Here is a 20,821-nt window from a genome sequence, read left to right as displayed (position 1 = left end):
TCTGTTCCAATAAAACTTTATTTATCAAAGCAGCAGCCCAGAGGCCATAGTTTGGCAACCCCTGCTGAAGAGGGGTGCAGGGAGGAGTGGGAGATGAGCCTGGGTCATGGTGAGAACCAGGCTCTCCTTTCAGCCCTGATACCTGCCTCTTGAGGGTCAAGGTTGGGTGTGTGTATATGTATATGGGGAGTCCTATAAAGGTTCTTACATGTATGGGGGGAGTCCTGTAAAGGGGATTGTTCGATCACATGGTCTCAGGCTCAGTTCTTGGCTCCACCTGTCCGGCCTCTCTGAACCTTTATTTCGTCATCTGCAAAGTGAGCGCGACAACATCTGAGTCACAAGAGTCGATGTGAGCTCTGGGGCCTCGCTACAGCCCCTCACATAGGGTCTGGCACACTGTAGGTAGGTGGTCTATAAATATCCGTTCCCAGCCTCCCCTTTCCTCCTGCATATATGCAATCGTTACTATAAGAATTTATACCCCAGTAGCAACATGGCAGCAAAAAGCTTCACTCCCAGGGGTAGAATTAGGCATCTACACCCAAGACCACATGAATCCCCCATGTGACAAAGGGACAATCTTTCACCAAGTGAAAGTCTTTCCCCCAACCGGAGGGCTGGTGCCAAAGCGAGTTTTAAGGACACGAGCTTCTTTTAAAACACCTTATCCAACGAGGTTGTTGGGCCAGAGCCCTGGAGCTGACCTGGCCCCGTTTTGCATCGTTTTAAGCAGAGGCGTCATGTTCTGATTTGTCATTTAAAACTCAGGCTGCGGGGTAGGGGACAGATTGTAGGGGAGATGGAACCTGCCACCCTTGTCTCCTCTCAGTGTCTTAGATGTTCATATATTGGGGACGCCCCCCTTTTGGTAAGCGTTTGCTTTACCCTTGTCCCTCCTTTTCTTGGTCCTGTCCATTGGGGGACTACAAAGTGGGGACACAACAGCCCACCGGTCTCCCAGAGCCTTAGAGGAGCAAGTGGCCCCTGAGCTTAGTGTGGCCCCGCCTCTCCTGCAGAGGCCCCACCTCTTGAGCTGGAGACAGGGGTGGGCCGCCTAGTCCTGTCTCTCCGCAGCCAGCCCGCCGTCATCTGGAGACCCCGCCCCGATCTTGGAGGCCACGCCCACACCCATTAATTGGCCGGCAGGTGGCGCTGGCGCCCCGCCCAACGTCTCACCAGCTCCGCCCCTCCCTTGAGGCCCCGCCTTCTCAGGGTCTCGTCCTCGTCCATTGGGTGGCCGGCGGGAGGAGACACCGCCCCGCCCGTCGGGCCCCGCCCCCGAGAGGCCTCGCCCCCCCCTAAGGTCCCGCCCCGTCCGTTGGGTGGCCGGCAGGAGGCGCCGCGCCACGCGCGGGCGCGGGGCGAGGGTCGAGGGCGCGGGCCGACGTTGGTGTGGGAGCCGCGCGGAAACGCAGCGGCGGCGGACTGTGTCGGAGGTGAGTGCGGGGTGCGCGAGGAGCGGCGGCCGGGGCGCCGGGGCGCGGAGCCGGCCGGCGGGGAGGCCGCGGGGCGCGTGCTGGGGCAACGGGGCCCTCACGGGGCATCTCTTGGGCAGTTCTGGCCAGGCTTGTCCGGTTGCCATGGAGACCGGCTACGGTCGGGCTCCCGGGCGCGGTCCCGGGGTGGGACCCGAAGCGGGGCGAGCGCGGGCGAGCCGGCCTGCGGGTTCCAGGGTTCGCCTGAGGCCACCGTCCCCTGAGACCCGGGAATCTGGCCCCCCACTGCAGGGGACCCCTGGGCCTCAGCCTCCCTGGTGCTCCCTTAGAGGGGGGTCTGGCATTGCGGGCGCCGCGGGGGAGCAGGGCGCGGGGGTCCGCGCCCTCCCTCCAGGGTCGGGTGACATTCCCCCCCCCCCACCCCCGCCCACAGTCCGTCCCGGTTTTCCTGTTCACGCAGCAGCGCGTTCCCCACTCGTGTGCCAGCCTAAAGCATTGTCTCCCAGCTATTTCTGTACCACCTCCGGCCCCTCGACAAATACTGCATCTAAGAAAACAGATGCTGAGCTGGAGCTCCTGGGGGCCCCGTGGAAGAAACTGGTTTATTTCCCGTCAGGGAGCCGGTTGGTGGGACCGCGGGGGGAGCTGCAGACGCGCCGGCTCAGCGCACTGCCCCCCCCCCCCCCCTGCCCTCAAGTGTTTGGTTAATCTGAATTGCCCGAAAGAATTTTGTCAGTCGCCAGTGATTACAGGTGTCTCCGGTTAGCACGGGGCCACCTCTCGTGCATTCCAGAGAGGAGCCAGTCCTTAATCCCACTGGTGGAAAAAGCCCCCTCTAAGGCGGGTAGCATGTCAGAATCACATCTGATTAAATTCTTCTTGTATTTGAGAGCCTTGCTTCGGCTGGAGCTGTCGAGGTAGGGTTTATGGATGGTGGGGATAAAGCAGAGCCTGAGTCTGCCCTCTTCCTTCCCTGTCCTGGTGGAAATTCTAATGGGTTCCACATTGTGTTGTTGGGCCGGCCGTGTGCCTCCACCCATCTCGTCAGCCCGGCACTGACCTCGCTGGCTTCCCTCGCTGGTGTGACTTACGCTTGTTTTCATCAGAAATCGGATTCTTCCTTGAGAACAAGAGAAAAACATTCTCTGAGAGAAGCAACAGCAGGTGTCCTGCACCCTTGGGCCCGCGTTTCCCCAAACATTTGTATGGAAGAGAAAGAGTAGAGCACGGGGCGGAAAAGGGCAAGGCGGGTCACGCCTCCCAAACCCAGGTCGGGTTACCCCGGGGGGCGCCTGCCCTCCTGCCCTCGCCAGAAACGGGTCCGGCAAAGTGTGACAGATAGGCTGTCCTCCGCATTCTGTCTGTGAAGGACGCTGGCGAGGGAACACGTGGCCGCCACCAGTGGCTGCTCTCTGAAGATGGCCACCAAGGGAATGCCTGCGAGGAGAAGGCGGCTTCCTTGACAACACAGACCACACAGTCCAGGGTCTGTGTTCGCCGGGGCTCCTTGGGGCTTAAGGAGGGGCTCCCGAAGAGAACAGATCACACCCTCTCTTGCATGTTCTCTCGTCTTGACGTGATTTTGCTGACTTTGCTTTGGAATCCTGCTGAGGAGAAGGGAGGGGAGCTCACTTCTGAGGCCCTGGGAGGGGACCTAGCAGTGTTGTAAGTCGTTTTTTTGTTTTTTTGTTTTTTTTTTTTTAAGGTTATTTATTTTGAGGCAGAGAGCATGAGTGAGCAGGGCAGGGGCAGAGAGAGAGGGAGAGAGAATCCCCAGCAGGCTCTGAGCTGTGAATGCAGAGCCCGATGTGGGGCACGATCCCACAACCTGAGAGATCATGACCGGAGCCAAAATCAAGAGTCAGACGCTTAACCGACCGAGCCACCCAGGGGCCACTCTAGTTCTTTTTTTTTTTTTTTTGTATTAAAGTAGAGTTGTATATGCCTCAGACCTTGCAGAACCCGGACCCACTGCCAGACGCACAATAGCCGTTGCCTTCTCCGCAGTATCTGGGCGTCTTTCCCGTAGTTTACGGCGTGATATTCAAGTTTACGTTCAGACATCTTGAAAGGCAGAGGCTTCCAAGCCCCTGGGCCACTTTGGGTTTGGGCCGAGGCCCTGGGGCCTGTGCTTGAAGGAGGAGGCCGAGTAAGCCAAGTGTCCGTGGAGGGTTCAGGTCCTTTGAGAACGTGCTGGCCCAGAGGCTTCTGAGCCAGGGTGTCCTGAGAGGCAAGCTGTGTACGTAATTTGCGAGCTCCAGTCCTCAGAAAGCTACTGCATAAAAAACAGCTTTGCGGTGGTAAAGCATAAATGACAGGCTGTACAACACGAGGAGGGTCCCCCACCCGCCCCCCCAAAGGGCAGACGTTAGTGTTCGGAACCTAGTCTTTGGCGCGTGAAGCTGTCAGCAGCAGCTTGAAGAGTTCAGGCTTTTCTGAGGGTTGTATGATGGCAGACAGATCCCGGATGGTTCTAGAGGAGTTGAACAGAGGGTCTGCTTCCGAGCTTCCTTCACAGCAGCCCTGGAGGGAGGGAGACACTTAGCGCATGTGACCGAAGCCCGGGTGCACGACTAGCAAGAGGCCCAAGCACAGTGTCAGTGTCGCAAGCACCTTATGCTTCGAGTTCCTGGGGCGGGGGCGGGGGGGCGGGTGCCCAGTGTGGGTTCTTTTGTTCGCGAGGCTCCCTGGTGACTCTCTCCTGCCCTAGGCGGACAGCCTCACTTCCTGAAAGCCTTTTCCAGAGCTGCTGGAGCCAGAGGTGGGTCAGGACTGGGGACGCTGACTTCAGCTGAATGAGTGCTGATGTTTGTCACAGTGGAGGTGGGACCCAGGCCCCTGTTTCCAGAGCCTTGGGAGAGTAGACTTTTCTTGGTTAGCCTGTCTGGTTTTGTCTTTGGCGAGAGCAGCAGCATAGAAGTGGGGTACAGTAGTTAGGTGATGGGTCTGATTTTCCAGTGTCCCCCACTTGCTGCAAAGCCTTGGTGTTCATGAAGCAGAGACCCTTCTTTTTCTCGTGCCTTCCTGCTCCCTACAGTGCTTGCGGGAGAGCCTGGCAAATATCTCTTTAGAATTCTCAGACCCTTCGAGCTCTAGGGGCTTTGGATTGAGGATTTTTAGACACACCGAAGTGTCCCAGAGCTGTTTTCTAATTTCCCCAGCAAGATTGCATCTGTGGCCTGGACAGGGCCTGAATACCAGGCTGGATGCGGTGGGTGGAATGCATACATTCCAGTCATGCCTCCCCTGGTTCTGGAAGAGCCCTTTTGTGTCCACTGTGGTCGTGTGGACGTTGTAGGGCCAGGCAAGGGCCAGTGAGGGACAGCATTTTGGGTGGGGGGGGGTGTGTGTCTGTGTTTTGAATGTCTGATCACTCACCACTCTGTTAACGTGCCTGCGACTTTGCCTGTTTTCCTACATCCACGTGCTTGCGATTAATTTCCCGTATTAGATGCAGCGGTGGCGGAGAGGCTGGGCTGGGGAGATCAGGCTTGCTGCCCTCCGTGGGCTGCCTCCCACGAGACCTGGCCAGCCCCGTGGCGATTCTGCCAGGCAAGCGCTCTCATCCCCACGCCCGCTGCCCCTCTTTCTTGGCTGCCTACTGCGCAGGACGCATGTGCCCAGCACGTCCCAGAAGCCAGAACCCTGCAGCCGAGTGTGTCTTACCTTTTGGTGACCTCATCGTGCTTCCTGGAAACGGCTTTCCTTGAAGGGTGCTTCGGGCCATTCAGACCTGCTTAGTTCCTTGCAGTCCCTGCTGGTTTCAGTCATATTCTGCCTCAGGTGCTTGGGGGGGTGGGGTGGGGGGGGAGACTTGGCCCCTCTGGCTCCGTTGGGGCCCCGGGCCCCGGGCGGCCGAGCCTCGCTCCCTCTTGTCGCTCATGATGGTTGATGCTAACCCGCCTTACGTTTTTCTCTCAGGACACGGCCTTTACCCTGCCATCGGCCAGAGCCGTCGGTCCTTGTCCGTGAAGGCTGGCCCACCATGTTTTATGGGACCCACTTCATCATGTCTCCACCCACCAAGAGCAAGCTAAAGCGGCAGAGCCAGCTGCTGTCCAGCGTGCTGTCCCGGACGCTGAGCTACAAGTACCGCGACCTGGACACCACCTTTTCCAGCCTGGGCGCCAGCGACGACCCCGCGGAGCTCTCCACCCAGCTCTCGGCCCCCGGGGTCCTGAAGGTGTTCGGGGACAGCGTCTGCTCGGGCACCCACTACAAGAGCGTCCTGGCCACGGGCACGTCCAGCGCCCAGGAGCTGGTGAAGGAGGCCCTGGAGCGCTACGCCCTGAGCCCCGAGTGCGCCAGCCAGTACGTGCTGTGCGACGTGGTGGGCCAGGCCGGCGACTCTGGGCAGCAGTGGCGGGCCGAAGGCTTTCGGGTGTTTGGGGACAACGAGAAGCCCCTCCTGATCCAGGAATTATGGAAACCCCGCGAGGGCTTGTCCCGGAGGTTTGAGCTGAGAAAGAGGTCAGACGTGGAAGAGCTGGCAGCCAAGGACGTGGACACCGTGACGGCAGGTGAGAAGGAGAGAAGGTTCAGGAAGAGCAGGGGCTGGTCAGGGGAGAATGAAAAGGCAGAGGCTCGGGATCCGTTTGGGGGAAAACTCGTCTGTCACGGTGTCTGAGGACTTTTTTTTTTTTTTTTTTTTTAATGTTTATTTTATTTTTGAGAGAGAGACAGAGTGCGAGCAGGGGAGGGGCAGAGAGAGAGGGAGACACAGACTCTGAACCAGGCCCCAGGCTTTGAGCTGTCAGCACAGAGCCTGACGGGAGGCTCGAACTCACGAACTGTGAGATCATGACCTGAACGGAAGTCGGACGCCCACCGACTGAGCCACCCAGGCGCCCCTTGAGGACTTCTTAATCAAAGTTGCTGTGGAGACTGCAGTTGGTCTATACTGCGGGACACGTGTGCGTGCTGTAGTGGCTCCTGATGGAGTCTTGCAGTGTCGTAGGGCAGGTCCCTCCTTTGTTCCAGCTCCCCAGTCATGTCCTTTGCTGCAGACAGCCGTGCACAGCCGCGCAGGTGGCCGAGGGGTTATGGGAAGTCCCATGGTGCCCGAGGTGTGGGGTGAGTCTTTGGAACAGTCCAGTGAAGGGACAAGGAGGTGTGAAGGGTCTCCAGAGGTGATGGGGTGCCTGGGGCACTTGGAGGCCTGTGGGCCAGGGCTCTGTGTCTGTTTGGCTGGTTCGGCTGGTGGAGAGGAACTGATTATCTTAATAGGTAAACGCCATAAGAAATCATTTTCTTCCAGAGCCAAAAGACTCTTCGGTGTATCTCAGATCATAGTTGGCTTTTTCTTAATTTCTTGTAGAAAATGGTGGCTTTATGCAGAAAAGGGACTTGTCTTCTGTGGTTCTCAGCAGAAGGATGTTTAACGGCCTTAGGGGACTTGTCATTTGATTTCACAATATCCCAGGATCGAAAGAGGCCTTGAGCACTCCTGACCTGTTGTGTGTGCCCCCGAGGGGTTGCAAATGCTCCTTTTCTCTAGTTCTGCTTCTGGCGTGGGGCCCGCTTTGTACCTTCAGTGTGGAGATGAGCAGTGGAACTCCAGGGACCGGGGTCACTCAGGCCTGATGGGGACCTCCGTGTCCCACAGTCCAGGGGTGTGCCGCGGTTGGCATCCAGCAGCAGCCGTCCTCTGTTACCTTGGGCAGATCACTTCACCCCCGTGGCCTCAGTTTCCTGATCTGGATAATGGGGGCATGACTTCCCAGTCACGGGCGTTAGTGATGTACGCAAAGCACTTAGCATGGTGCTTGGCAGACGCTCAGGGAGTTAGAGTTGTGTATTATTGTTAACGTTTCCTGTACGTGGTAAGCAGTTTGTCCTGTGTGCTTATAGGCAGAAGTTGGGGGTCCTACTGACAGGGGGGACATCTGATCGCTGATGCCATTTGGAGTTGCTGGCACGTGGCGGCAATAAAAAGCTCGCCAACTGGAGTTGACATTTTTGCAGTCAACTCTCCCTGGCCCGGCACCCTAACGTCCCCACCCTGTGGGCCCAGGGTCTGGCGTTCCATCCGGCCCTGCCTTGCCTCGATCCAGCGCACTCTGGCCCCGTCATTCAGAAGATGCCCCAGGAGGCCAGGCAGACCTGCTGAGAGGCCGCTGGTGTTCAGCTCGTGGTCATTGTCCTGCTCGGTGTTTGTTCTGCGGGGCAGAGGGCAAAAGCGCATGGGTCTCTGGGCCCCGGGTGTCGGCTAGGACGTTGGAAAGCTTGCTCTGTATTGCACAGGTGAGGGGACCAGGGGCCAGAGGCCATCTGTAGGAAGGGGGTCTTTATCTCCTGTTCACCAACCCCTTACGGACGGTGTTCCTTTTACGTCAGTCGAGGCAAGAGAAGGCCGCATTGCCCACGGCCTATTCAACTTGGCATTGGTTTTGCAAAACCTTTCAAATAAAGAGTCCATTGAATGGGACCAGTCTCACGGACACACTTGGTCGGGCCGGAGGCGGGTTGTGTTACCTGCCTGAAGCAGGCCTCCTGGACCCCAGGGAATCACCCTTTGCTGCTGGCTTTCCCTTGGGGCGTGGTCCGGGACTGCGGGGCCTCCTGACCGTGCTGTCCCCCTGCCAGCGACGGTAGAATTGGTGCAGTGAGGCCTGCGGAGGCTGAGCTGTCCGAGCGGACCCCGAGGAGCCGAAGGGGGTGTTTGGCGTTGACTTGCTGTTTCTGTGTCAAGTCTGATAGCGAGAAAGAATCTCCAGCTTGTTGGTCTGCCCTGCTCGGGAGATGCCCCCAGCGCCTGGCCGTCCTCTGGGTGCCCGGCTGGCCTGTGTGCCGCGCTGAGGCTGTGTGGTGGCATTTGCAGTGGTGAAATCAACGCCCACGGAGGTGGAGCGTTTTAGGGCCTGGGACGGTGGTGATTCCACCGCAGAGCAGCGCTCCAGGGCTTCTCTGTGCGTCTTTTCCCCCAAAGAGCAGGGGAGGTTGACCCTACAATTCTAGTGAGCCATCTGGAAAGAGTGGTGGTAAAGGGAAGGGACTGCCTGTGTGTGTGCGCACGTGTGCAGGTGTGTGCGTCTGTGTGCAGGTGTGTGTGCATGTGCGTGCGCGGGAATTAACGCTGGCCTTCTCTGGCTTCAGGTGACCGAGCACCGTCGCAGTGAAGGACTCCTCGGGTCGCTAGTGAGCCGGGGCTCCCTAGTCCTGGTTCAGAGTAAGCCGGAGCCGACGCCCCCTCCCGGCTGCTCTTTGGAGCTGAGGAGCAGCTGGGAGCGGGTGCCGGGTGCTGGGGACCCACCACGGGCCCCTCTCCTGCAGGCCCGCTGGGGTCTGCTCACAATCCCGGGGCGAAGGAGGGTGTGCCAGAGGCTTCCCCGTGGCGCCGGAACGAGGATCCACGGGCTCTCCTTCCCCGTTCGGACCCTTGTCACGCACCCGTAGTCACGCACTCGGACACTTTGGGTTTCGTTTTCCATAAATATTGTCTTTTTGCAGCTGCCGGCTCCCCTGATTTCCAGAGTCTCAAAATACTGTGTGTCTGCTCTGGGAGAGGGCGGCTGGCGTGGGGGGCGCCGCGAGGCCCCTCCTGTGTGCGTTTTCCCGGAAGGCTGGTGTCCAGGGCCGGGAGCACTGACAGGCCTCTGCGTCTCGTCACCGACAGAGACAACAATCGCTTCTGTGCACTTCGGGGTGGGGTGACAACCGGGCCATGTGGTCTTCGTCAGTGGCGTGGGGAGGGCGAGAGAGAAGGTGCGTTTGTGTCCCCAGGACGGAAGTGTGTGTTCAGCTTCGATTTCTCAACCTTGGCCTCACCGACAAGTTAGGTCAGTAGTTTGCTGTGCGGGCCAACCTGTGCGCATTGGCGGGCATTCGGCGACGTTCCAGGCCTCTGCCCGCTGGATGCTAGCAGCACCCCTGCCGACTGTGACAACCAAACGTGTCTCTGGGAGGGCATTGCCAGGTGGCCCGGGGGGCAAACTTGCCGGGACACGGAGCCACTGAACCGGACGGAGCGGCTGCACCGAGCGCCTCACCGTTGGGGCCAGCGGCCACGTGCCTTCGTGACCCTCAGGCCGCACTCTCCCTCCCGGGGCTCCCTGAGGACTCGGCGCCCTGAAAGCCCAGTGTCTTGAGGGTGGCAGGGAGCTTCTTTTTCTGCCCGTGGATGCCTTTTCTGTGTGGCCTGCGTGGCCCTCAGAGGCTTGGCATTGTTCTGTCCCCTGCAGGCGGTGTCTCCTTCTCTTCTTTGGGTGTCCTCTTAGAAGAAGGCCAGCTTAGAGCATTTCTGAAGCCGCTGTGACTCGAGGTGTGCAGGCCACGCCATTCCGGGCATCTCTGCCTCTGTCACTGGGCTTGTGACTAACCGTCTGCACGGTATGGGGGCATACAGTAGGTGCTCATTAAAAGCCCATTGAAGTACTAACGCACGGAAGGAGAGCCACCTCCCAAGTTTCACTTTCCACGTGCATCCAAGACTCCAGAGTTTGGCTCCATTTTCTTTTCTTTTAAAAATTTTTTTAGTGTGTATTTTTGAGAGAGAGAGAGAGCCAGCCAGTGCAAGCAGGGGAGGGGCAGAGAGAGAGAGGGAGACGCAGAATCCGAAGCAGGCCCCGGGCTCCGAGCTGTCCGCACAGAGCCTGACATGGGGCTCGAACCCATGAACCGTGAGATCGTGACTTGAGCCGAAGTCGGACGCCCAACCGACTGAGCCAGCCGGGCCCCCCATCCGTTTTCTTTGCTAGGGGTCGGAGACGGGGCGGCGAGAGGGTGGTGTTCCGACGGCGTGGCAGTCCACTAGTGCCAGCTGTGGCTTCGAGCGACTGGGAGTGTGTCCCTCGGGTACCTGAGTGTGCAGCCCGCCACACTCCTTTCTCCTTTAGGCCCAGCTGGAGTGGCCGGGGGTGGTGGAGAGGTCGTCTCTGAGCACCTGACTCTGAGTATGTGGTTCCTCCCACCTTCTCCTCCATGGATGGGCAGGCAGGGCCTCGGCCCCGGTGACAGACAGGGATGTTGAGGCTTCAGGGGGGCCCTCTGCTGTCTCCACCCACCGATTGTGCCCTGTGAATTCTGTCCTCACACGTCCCCCGACCTCTCTGTGCTTTTGACGTTTTTTCTTTCGCCGTGGATCTGATCTTTAATAACTTCTCTCAGGATGAAGGAGGCGATCTGGATTTTCTTCTCCTTTTATTTTAGCAGGAATCGCCTTGTGGTTCTTGAGTGAGACTCTTTGAGCGTATTTGCGGTGATGGACTCATTGTGGGCAGCATTTATCTTATGTGGTTTGGTAGAAAGCAAGACAACCCCTAACTTGCCTCATCAATCTTAAAGTAGAAAAGTAATTGAGCTTAAAAGACATTTTTGAGGATTTTTAATTCAGAGAGAACATAAAATTGAATGGTTAGTTGCTCACAGCCCATCTTACCCTTTAATTCACTGCATAGATTTTTTTTTTTTTTTTTTTAAGTTAAGTCTTCAGCGTCACAGAGAAGCGCAGCGGCAGCGGCTGTTCCGGGAAGCTGGGTGGCGCCCGCCCGGGGCCTGGCTAGCGGCACCACCCCCTTCCCCGGGACTTGCCACCTCGTCCTACGAGGAGCCTCCCAAGTCAGGTGCTCCTACGAGGAGCCTCCCAAGTCAGGTGCACATTCGGAAGATGTGACACGTAAGAGGAAATGGCTCGGGGAGGGCCGGTGTGGACGGGGGCAGGGAAGGGATTTAGCCAATGAGGGAAGTGCGTGCCTGTGGGGGGTGCAGGCCCTCCTGGGGTGTTGGGCCGGAAGGGATTAGGTGTCAGGTTGAGGGGATGAGAGAGGATACCAGACACCTGTCAGCCCCTCGGAGCCACAGGCCTCCACCTTTCTTCACATTTGGCCCCCAGTCGGGATGCTCCCGAGGTGAGAGCGGATGTTTATTGGTTGGCACGAATAACTAGCGATTCCGTGAACTGAACAGCACCGAACTCAGATTTCCTAAAACCTCTTCATAGTTGTGGTGAAACTGATTTTAAAAGTCTAGAAGTAGATAGATTTAAAACCACTCATTTAGCCAGCATTTGCTGTCTAACTAGTACAACAAATCCACCTGGTTCTCGAGGCCCTTCTGTGTTGTACCAAACCGCAGTGAAATGAATCAGCCTCTTGAACGTGGTCTTGAAGGAGGCAGACATAAAAGCAAAAGTTTGCATTTGGTTACACGGCAAGAGAGACCTTACTTGGGTTAACCGTGTGAAGCATTTCTAAGAAGTATTAACATATTAACCACTATGTTTTATTACCACTTAAACCGTGTTCATAGCTGTTGGTTCCCAAAAGTGACTTATAATTTTGGGGAAAGATTTTGGGGGATATATTTAAATCATATAGAATAGTTTATCTCATGGGTTTATTTATTTGTTTATTTGTTTAGGGAGAGAGTAAGCACAATTGCAGGAGGGGCAGAGGGAGAGGGAGAGAGAGACTCTTAAGCAGCCTCCACACCCAGCATGGAGCCCGACAGGGTGGAGGGGGGGCCTGAACTCACGAACCGTGAGATCATGACCTGAGCCGAAATCAAGTGTTAGACGCTTAACCCACTGAGCCACCCAGGCGCCCCCTCTCAGGGTTTTAGATGATATACTCACGTAAACAGAGAATGCTAGCCAACTATCTTTTCTTCCTTCTGAAGGTTGACGTGGCGGAAATGTTTGCTGAGGTCTGGGACACACATTCAGATGTGTCCACAGTGACAGCAGTAAATGAGGCCCAAGTCCACCTTCTTTGCTGTGCTGTCCTTGCACAGACTGAGTCCATCTTTGTGAAAGAATACCGGTTCTCGAATGCCCAAGATAGGTCTGAACAGGATGAGCAGGGGTAGGGGGTATTGATCTCCTAAGCTCTGAGATAGGTGATAAAGTCATGGTAACTGAAGGCATGTGGTCTGTGGACAGGAACATCCAAGCCGACGGAAGGAACAGAATAGAGAAGGCAGAGGCAGACCTATGTTGACTGACCCAGTGGGAATTTGGCACAGTGTAGATCGCGTCACAGATTGTGGGGAAAGGGTTTTATAAATGGTGTTGGGATGACTGGCTTCAGCCAAAAGAAGAAAGATTTCATAGAGAAGGCTTAAAAGGCACAAACCATAAGGGGAAGAGGTAGATGGATTTGACTATATCAGAGCTTAAACTTTCTCTTCAACTGAGGACAGTGTATAATAAGATTAAGGTCTACCTGTGGTGCTGTAAATTTCACTCAGACCTGGTTTTCCATCGCCTACATAAACCACCTTATCCATTCCCCTAATCACGGGCACTCAGGTCGCATCCAGCCTCTTCCCACTACAAACACTGGCGCTCCCACCCTGTTGAGGGTCTGTGCAGAGTCCTCGGAGGGCATTCTCCCAGGAATGGAATTTCTGGATTACAGATGTATCCACTTTGTTTCCTACTAAGCGCTGACGGACAGCAGCTTCTCCAGAAAGGCTGCCATGACGATGCTGTGCTTTCTTGTGTGGTCCTTCCGCATCCTTAGGCACGGAGTATGAGCCCCCGGCCCTCAAAAATCTCCCTTGGAATCGCTCTTAAGTCAAAAGGTGCTGTAATGTTAATGTAGTAAGGGTCCTAGAGTCACGCAGACGTAGAAAGTCCCTGTAGCCAACTGGTATGAGTAACTGTGAACTGAGTCGCACGATGATTTCCCAATGTGTAGATTTGAAACCGGCCTCTACCTTATCAAAATTCAAGAACTGCGTCTTCTGGATATTGATTAGCCAGTGACTCGAAGGAGAAAGAATTTTATTTTTTGTGCTCATTCACTAATTTGTCATCAAATATTTGTTGGGCGCCACTCTGTTAGGTGCTGGATATATAGCAGTTGACAAAACAAAGAGGTTGTGTTCTCATGGAGCTTAAGAGTCTAGTGGGAAGTAAAGACAAAGAAATAATCACACGAAAACCATACTTACAAATTGTGATATGTGCCACGGAAGAAAAGCACGTGAGCTAATTTCGCATGAAGGTTAGGGAAATTCTCACTGAGGAGGTAAAATGTAAGCCAGTCTTAAAGATGATGACACATTAACCAGGTGAAGGGCAGCAGATACTTGGTGGGGCGGGAAGAGCTCTCTGGGCAGAGGGAACAGCTGTGTACAGACTCCAGGAGGAGAGAGAATGAAGCAAATTCAAGGCACTGAAAGAAGGCCCGTGTGCCTGGAGCGTGGGGGGAGCTGTGGGCAGTGGGGCTGGGGAGATGGTCAGGGGAAAGACAGACAAGCTTGGGTCGTTGGGTATTTTAGATTTAGACTAAGTATAATGGGAGGCCCCGAAGGGGTTAAAATACCACTCTGGCTCCCAGGCAGAAAATACTTGAGGGGCGCCTGGGTGGCTCAGTCAGTGGGGCAACTGACTTTGGCTCGGGTCACGATCTCACGGTTCGTGAGTTTGAGCCCCGCGTCGGGCTCTGTGCGGACAGCTTGGAGCCTGGAGCCTGCTTCGGATTCTGTGTCTCCCTCTCTCTCTGCCCCTACCCCGCTGGCACTCTGTCTGTCTCTCTCTCAAAACGAAATAAATACTAAAAAAATATTTAAAAAAAGAAAATACCTGAAAAGGTCAGTAATAGGAGATGATTAGATTATTGTAGGAACCTAGATGAGAGTTGGCGGTAGCCTCCAGTAGAGTTCGGAGGGAACACGTAGAGAGAAGTGTGTGAATTGCAGATATATTCTGGAGGCAGGATCACTAATATTTGTAAAGAACTAGATGCTGAGTGTGAGAAAGAGGGAGATGTTGAGAATGACCGCCAGGTTTCTGGTATGCCCAGTTGGGTGGATGGAGATGCCATGCCCTAAACGGTGACTACTGAGAGAGAAACAAATTATGGAGGGAGGACTAAGAGGTCTCTTTGGACTATGTTAAGTTTGAGACATTCAACGGAGGTGGTAGACAGGAAGTCAGATAATATGCATCTGCAGCTTAGAAGAGAGTCTGTTACAAAAACTTGAATTAAGCTGTAAGTGGGTGATATTTAAAGCTGTGAAAACTGAGATCATCTAGGCAGCGAATGTATATGCGATAAGGAGAAACGAGGGCTTGGTACGGAAACTGGAGTGACACCAACTCTAGAGGCTAAATCATGGAGGAGCAGGCAGCAAATTAGGCTGAGGAGAGGCCAGAGATGCACAAGGCGGGACAAAGAGTGTGGTGCCATGGAGGCCAAGAAGAGGCCACCATAGACCAAAAGAATGTAGACCATTGGGTTAAACAATATGGCAGTCACCAAAGACCTTACTGAGAGCTGTGCTGCTGGAATGTGGAGCTTGCAAGCCGTATTGAAGTGGGCTGAAAACCAGGTACTTCTATTCTTGTAATATGTGGGCTTACTTACCCTAGAAAATCTTCCTGTATAGAGTACCTGGAAGGGTTGGTTGAAACATAAAAAAAATTCTCCTTTAAGATGCCAAGCTGAGTGCCTAAGAAAATAAAGTAGGTCAGCAGGGTTGAAAGAACCCCCAAAGAGGTACTTTGAAACCTCAGAAACTTAACTGATTCTAAAGCTCTCATTGCTCTGGAGGCATTTGCCAGTCCTTGTAACCAAGAACCTTTATTTTAGCAGCTGCCCAGGAAAGAGGCAGAGCTTCGGGACCTACAGAGGTAGAGAAATGGAAATGAAACTCCCAGATATGGTTGCAACTCTCAAAGGGTGACACGCTGAATGAAAAGATGGGGTAGGAAGAACCTGCTACCTGGTGAAAGGAGATGACAAAGTGTTATCTTCCTTCCTCCCTCCTTCCTTCCTTTCCTCCTTCCTTTCTTCCTTCCCTCCCTCCTTCCTCCCTTCCCTCCCTTCCTCTCCTCCTTCCTTCCTTCCTTCCCTCCCTCCCTCCTTCCTTCCTTCCTCCCTTCTCTCCCTTCCCTCCTTCCTTCCTTCCTCCCTCCCCTCCTTCCTTCCTCCCTTCCTCCCCTCCCTGCCTCCTTCTTCCCTTCCTTCCTCCCTTCCTTCCCTCCCTCCTTCCTTCCTCCCCTCCTTCCTTCCTTCCCTCCCTCCCCCCTTCCTTCCCTCCTTCCTTCCTCCCCTCCTTCCTTCTTCCTTCCTTCCCTCCCTCCTTTCTTCCTTCCCTCCTTCCTTCCTTCCCTTCCTCCCTCCCCTCCCTCCTTCCTTCCTTCTTTTCCTTCCTTCTTTTCCTTCCTTCCTTCCTTCCTCCCCTCCTTCCTTCCTCCCCTCCTTCCTTCCTTCCTCCTTCCTTCCTTCCTCCTTCCTTCCTTCCTTTCCTCCTTCCTTTCTTCCTCCCTCCTTCCTTCCTTTCCTCCTTCCTTTCTTCCTTCCCTCCCTCCTTCCTCCCTTCCCTCCCTCCTTCCTCCCTTCCCTCCCTTCCTCTCCTCCTTCCTTCCTTCCCTCCCTCCTTCCTTCCTTCCTCCCTTCTCTCCCTTCCCTCCTCCCTCCCCTCCTTCCTTCCTCCCTTCCTTCCCTCCCTGCCTCCTTCTTCCCTTCCTTCCTCCCTTCCTTCCCTCCCTCCTTCCTTCCTCCCCTCCTTCCTTCTTCCTTCCTTCCCTCCCTCCCCCCTTCCTTCCCTCCTTTCTTCCTTCCCTCCTTCCTTCCTTCCCTTCCTCCCTCCCCTCCCTCCTTCCTTCCTTCTTTTCCTTCCTTCCTTCCTTCCTTCCTTCCTTCCTTCCTTCCTCCCCTCCTTCCTTCCTTCCCTCTCTGTCTCCTTCTTCCCTTCCTTCCCTCCCTCCTTCCTTCCTCCCTCCTTCCTTCCTCCCTTCCTTCCTCTGTCCTTCCTTCCCTCCTTTCTTCTACCCCTCCCTCCCTCCTTCCTTCCCTCCTTCCTTCCCTCCTTCCTTCCTTCCCTTCCTTCCTCCTTCCTTCCTCCCCTCCTTCCTTCCTTCCTCCTTCCTTCCTTCCTCCTTCCTTCCTTCCTCCTTCCCTCCCTCCTTCATTCCTTATTTATTTATTTATTTAATATTTTAGAGGGAGACAGCACACAATGGGGGAGAGGGGCAGAGGGAGAAAGAGAGAAAGAGAATTTTAAGCAGGATCCATTCTCAGTATGGAGCCGAACATGTGGCTCAAGCCCACGACCCTGGGATCATGACCTGAGCTGAAATCAAGAGTCAGACGTTCAACCGAATGGGCCACCCAGGCGCCCCTAGAGTTCTCTTTCTTGACCTGGGGTCTGGGTGGGGAAAACTCCCCTAGAATGGAAAAATACTTTTCCTCTCACATGCGTTTGGGGTTCAAAATCGCACTACTCTGGTAATCTGGCTAGTCCTTGGAAGAGGAATTAAATTACATTGTACAATTTGATAGTGTACAAAGACATCTGATAGAAACAAAGCAAATCCTCTTTGGGAGGACATCCACACAGGCATCCCAAGCCTCACCAGAGATGAGCTCACAGTCCCAAAATTACAAGACACGTGAAATGATGTTGGTCTGAGTTGATAGAAAACAAGCTAGAATCAGATTATCAGGAATATTAAGAGTAGGAACCGTTAGTTATAGAATATTAAGTAAGTTTAGTGTTCAATGAATAAAAGGTAGAAAGAAAACAGGAAAGAACAGAATGTCTTCCAAAGAGGCTGGAAAGATTTGGAAAAGAACAAGATAATGCTTCTGGTGATTAAAGCTGTTAAGTATTGAGGGGGACCTGGGTGGCTCAGTTGGTCAAGCACTGGACTCTTGGTTTCGGCTCAGGTCATGATCTCTCGGTTCATGGGTTTGAGCACCACATGGGGCTCCATGCCATCAGCCCAGAGCCTGCTTGGGATTCTGTCTCTCTCCCTCCGCCCCTCTCCCACTCGTGTGTGCGCACTCCCCCCCCCCCCAAATAAATAAACTTTAAAAAAGTATTGAAATGGATACTTCAGTGACGGCTTAAACAGCAGACTAACTGCAACTGAATCAGAGAACTGAGAGGTAGACCCGGCATCACCCGGGAAGAAAGGGGAGGCGGGAGACATGGAGAGCCCAATGAGAGTCCATCACGTGTCCGCATGACGCGCATCGGTGGTGGGGAGGGCCTACTCCGAGGACAAGCCTGAGAATCTTCCTGGGGTCATGAAATGAAAACCGCGCATCTTACGGTTCAGAAATCACCGTGTACGATAAGATAAGGGAAAAGTTTATCCCTCGACACCTGGTGGCGGCATCGCAGGACGTGGAGGGCAGGGAAGATTTGTATCGCTGCCAGAAAGACAGGTGAGCGGGTCAGCCGGACTGCAGACCTCTCAACAGAAGCCGTGGAAAGCAGAGGCGGCGCGGAGGACCTTCAAGGCTGCAAAGAACAGAACCGTCGACCCCGAGGTGCCGACACCGCTAAGCCCCCAGGCAGGCACCGGGCCACGGAGGACGCAAAGGGACGCTTGGCAGCAGCGGACCCTGGCTGCGAGGCGTTTCTGAAGGACGTGCGTTAGGGCGGAGGCCCCCCGGAAGCTGCTCCTGGAGAGGAAGTAGATCTGAGGTGCGAGGCCCTGGAGACCCAGGCGGTAGATGGTAGGTGTGCGTAAACGGTACTGACGAGGCGCAGTACCCTGCCCGCCTGCGCTGCCCCCCTCCCCCGCGAAACTACAACTCCCGTGGGGCTCTGCGCGCCGCGCAGGCGCCGTGGCATGCGTGGCCTGCGCGGCCGTTCTAGAACGCCGCGCCGAGGGCCCCGGCGCCATGTTGGGGCTGAGGGGAAGGCAGAGGAGCGCTTGAAGCGGCGGGAGCGGAGAGGGAGCGGGAGCGGGTTGGACCCGGGCCGGCAGGAGCCCCGCCCCTCCCGCCTCAGCGGATCATGACCCGGGCGGAGGTCGCGGTGGCGGGGGAAGTGGCGTGGCGGGGCCGGCGCTAGAGATGATGCCGTTTCCGGTGACGACCCCTGGATCACAACAGACCCCGCCGCCGCCCAAGCGCTGTGGCATCTCCTCCCCCGTCAGTTTAGCGGCCCCCAAGGAGACTGACTGCGTACTTACCCAGAAGCTAATCGAAACCCTGAAGCCCTTCGGGGTTTTTGAAGAGGAAGAGGAACTGCAGCGCAGGATTTTAATTTTGGAAAAATTAAATAATCTGGTAAAGGAATGGATACGGGAGATCAGTGAAAGCAAGAGCCTTCCGCAAGCTGTAATTGAAAACGTTGGCGGGAAAATCTTTACGTTCGGCTCTTACAGGTTAGGAGTACACACGAAAGGTGCCGATATCGATGCGTTGTGCGTTGCTCCAAGACATGTTGACCGAAGCGACTTTTTCACCTCGTTCTATGATAAATTGAAACTACACGAAGAAGTGAAAGATTTAAGGGCTGTTGAGGAGGCGTTTGTGCCAGTTATTAAACTGTGTTTTGATGGGATAGAGATTGATATTTTGTTTGCAAGGTTGGCGCTGCAGACCATTCCAGAAGATTTGGACCTAAGAGATGACAGTCTGCTTAAAAATTTAGATATTAGGTGCATAAGAAGCCTTAACGGTTGCCGGGTGACAGATGAGATTTTACATCTAGTACCCGACATTGACAACTTCAGGCTAACTCTGAGAGCTATCAAATTGTGGGCCAAATGCCACAATATCTATTCCAATATATTAGGTTTCCTAGGAGGTGTTTCCTGGGCCATGCTAGTGGCAAGAACTTGCCAGCTCTATCCAAATGCAATAGCATCGACTCTTGTACGTAAGTTTTTCTTGGTGTTTTCTGAATGGGAGTGGCCAAATCCAGTGCTACTGAAAGAGCCTGAAGAACAGAACCTTAATTTGCCTGTGTGGGACCCAAGAGTAAATCCCAGTGATAGGTACCATCTTATGCCCATAATCACACCAGCGTACCCACAGCAGAACTCCACATACAATGTGTCTGTTTCAACAAGGATGGTCATGATTGAGGAGTTTAAACAAGGGCTGGCCATTACACACGAAATTTTGCTGAGTAAGGCAGAGTGGTCCAAGCTTTTTGAAGCTCCAAGCTTCTTTCAAAAGTACAAGCATTATATTGTACTTCTAGCAAGTGCACCAACAGAGAAACAACATCTAGAATGGGTGGGCTTGGTGGAATCAAAAATCCGAATCCTGGTCGGGAGCTTGGAGAAGAATGAATTTATTACTCTGGCGCATGTGAATCCTCAGTCATTTCCGGCTCCTAAAGAAAATCCGGACAGGGAAGAATTTCGCACGATGTGGGTGATTGGGTTAGTGTTAAAAAAGCCGGAAAACTCTGACGTTCTCAGTATTGATCTCACCTATGATATCCAGTCTTTCACGGATACGGTTTATAGGCAAGCAATAAATACTAAGATGTTTGAGGTAGATATGAAAATTGCTGCAATGCATTTAAGAAGAAAGGAACTTCATCAACTACTACCTAATCAAGTGCTTCAGAAAAAGAAAACCCATTCAGCGGAAGATGTCACTTTGACAGCTTTGAATGACAACAGCCTTGACTTCTCTGTAGACAGTGAAGACGGCATGTCTGTGCCTTCACCTACGAGCATTATGAAGACCGGCCCAATGACTGGCAGCTGTCAGGGCAGAAACAGTCCTGCTCCTGCTATAATGGTGGCATCTGTGACCAATGTACAAGTTACTGAAGTCTCCTTGCAACAAGTGAATCCCAGTGAAAGCTTGGGTGCGTCGGGGGAAAGCATTCCTCAGACCGCCTCACAACTAGCCCTTTGTCCACCACCAAAGCCCGCAGTTGCCAGAGTTGTTTCTTCTACACGTCTGGTAAATCATCCACCCAGGCCTTCAGGGAGCACTGCAACAAACATAGCTAATCCTATAGTGGGAGTCTAGCAGACATTCTCACCTCAGAAAGGACCAAAGAAACTAAAAGAAGAGGAACAATCTCCTAAAGAGACAGTATAACTCCACTAGAAACCATTCAGATAGTGGCTGGCCCATCTGGAAAACATCCGGTACAGAACTTTTCAGTATCTCTGCTCTTCCTGCAAATCCTGCTCCTGTTACCAAGAATTCAGTAAGACAGACTGAACTGACAAAAACAACCTCCAGGGTCCATAAACAATATCTGCCAACTCAACCTGTCGTCTTCAAATGCCACAGGAAGAGAATGAAGGATACCGAACGAGATTTGACTCAAAATAGATTTAGCCTTATTTGGTAACTTCCTTTACTTGGCTAATCTTGATCAGAAGTCCAGGTTAGTAGGTGAAGCTAGAACTGTTATTAATGTGTCAGCAGCAGTTGTAGTAACTATTTGAAAGGACTAGTGCCCATAAAGAGAAAAAAAAAAACAACCCCTTCAGCTGGCAACCCCATGCCTGACATCTGGACTGGATTTATGTTTGATGCATTGTCGGGGAAAATTTGCAATACAAATTGGTATCAGAATTCCTTATACTGACGATGCACTTTATGTATATTTCTATTAGAAAGTAGAACTAATTTTAAGTTTTCCAGCTTGATGAATTCTAGTTTTTTCCTGAAGAGTTTTCTTCATTATTAATCGTCAGATGGGATGCCGTTATGCAG

At 53.9% G+C, this 20,821-nt stretch overlaps 2 protein-coding genes and 1 long non-coding RNA gene across 6 annotated transcripts in view; 2 read left to right on the top strand and 1 right to left on the bottom strand.

Moving 5' to 3' along the window:
- Positions 1-1,265, bottom strand: LOC122209336. 2 transcript variants are annotated; one of them, XR_006197559.1, is made up of 2 exons: positions 1,180-1,265; positions 1-310 (listed from the first exon to the last, which is right to left on the bottom strand). It is a non-coding gene; the product is annotated as an uncharacterized LOC122209336 (long non-coding RNA). The 2 variants fall into 2 exon arrangements; XR_006197560.1 differs by lacking the exon at positions 1,180-1,265 and adding an exon at positions 1,029-1,173.
- Positions 1,266-1,359: 94 nt separating this feature from the next.
- The window catches only part of RADIL (Rap associating with DIL domain), a 67,016-nt gene continuing 47,554 nt past the window's right edge, over positions 1,360-20,821 (top strand). Inside the window, exons 1-2 of one of the 3 annotated variants that reach the window (XM_042921076.1) lie at positions 1,360-1,439; positions 5,361-5,959. In XM_042921076.1, the coding sequence (XP_042777010.1) occupies positions 5,425-5,959 (535 nt within the window). In that variant the 5' untranslated portion in view covers positions 1,360-1,439; positions 5,361-5,424. Of the gene's footprint in view, positions 1,440-2,226; positions 2,357-5,134; positions 5,223-5,360; positions 5,960-20,821 lie in introns of those variants that run through there. The other 2 variants (XM_042921075.1, XM_042921077.1) reach the window with 2 other exon arrangements.
- Positions 18,013-20,687, top strand: PAPOLB (poly(A) polymerase beta). Its single transcript, XM_042921079.1, has one exon. The coding sequence runs from the start codon at positions 18,197-18,199 to the stop codon at positions 20,120-20,122; it is 1,926 nt and encodes a 641-aa protein (XP_042777013.1). The 5' UTR covers positions 18,013-18,196; the 3' UTR covers positions 20,123-20,687.

Source organism: Panthera leo, chromosome E3 (assembly GCF_018350215.1).
Source record: "Panthera leo isolate Ple1 chromosome E3, P.leo_Ple1_pat1.1, whole genome shotgun sequence".
In the NCBI taxonomy this organism is placed as follows: domain Eukaryota; kingdom Metazoa; phylum Chordata; class Mammalia; order Carnivora; family Felidae; genus Panthera; species Panthera leo.
The sequence above is the reverse complement of the archived record's forward strand: the minus strand, read 5'-3'. Positions and strand labels throughout refer to the sequence as shown.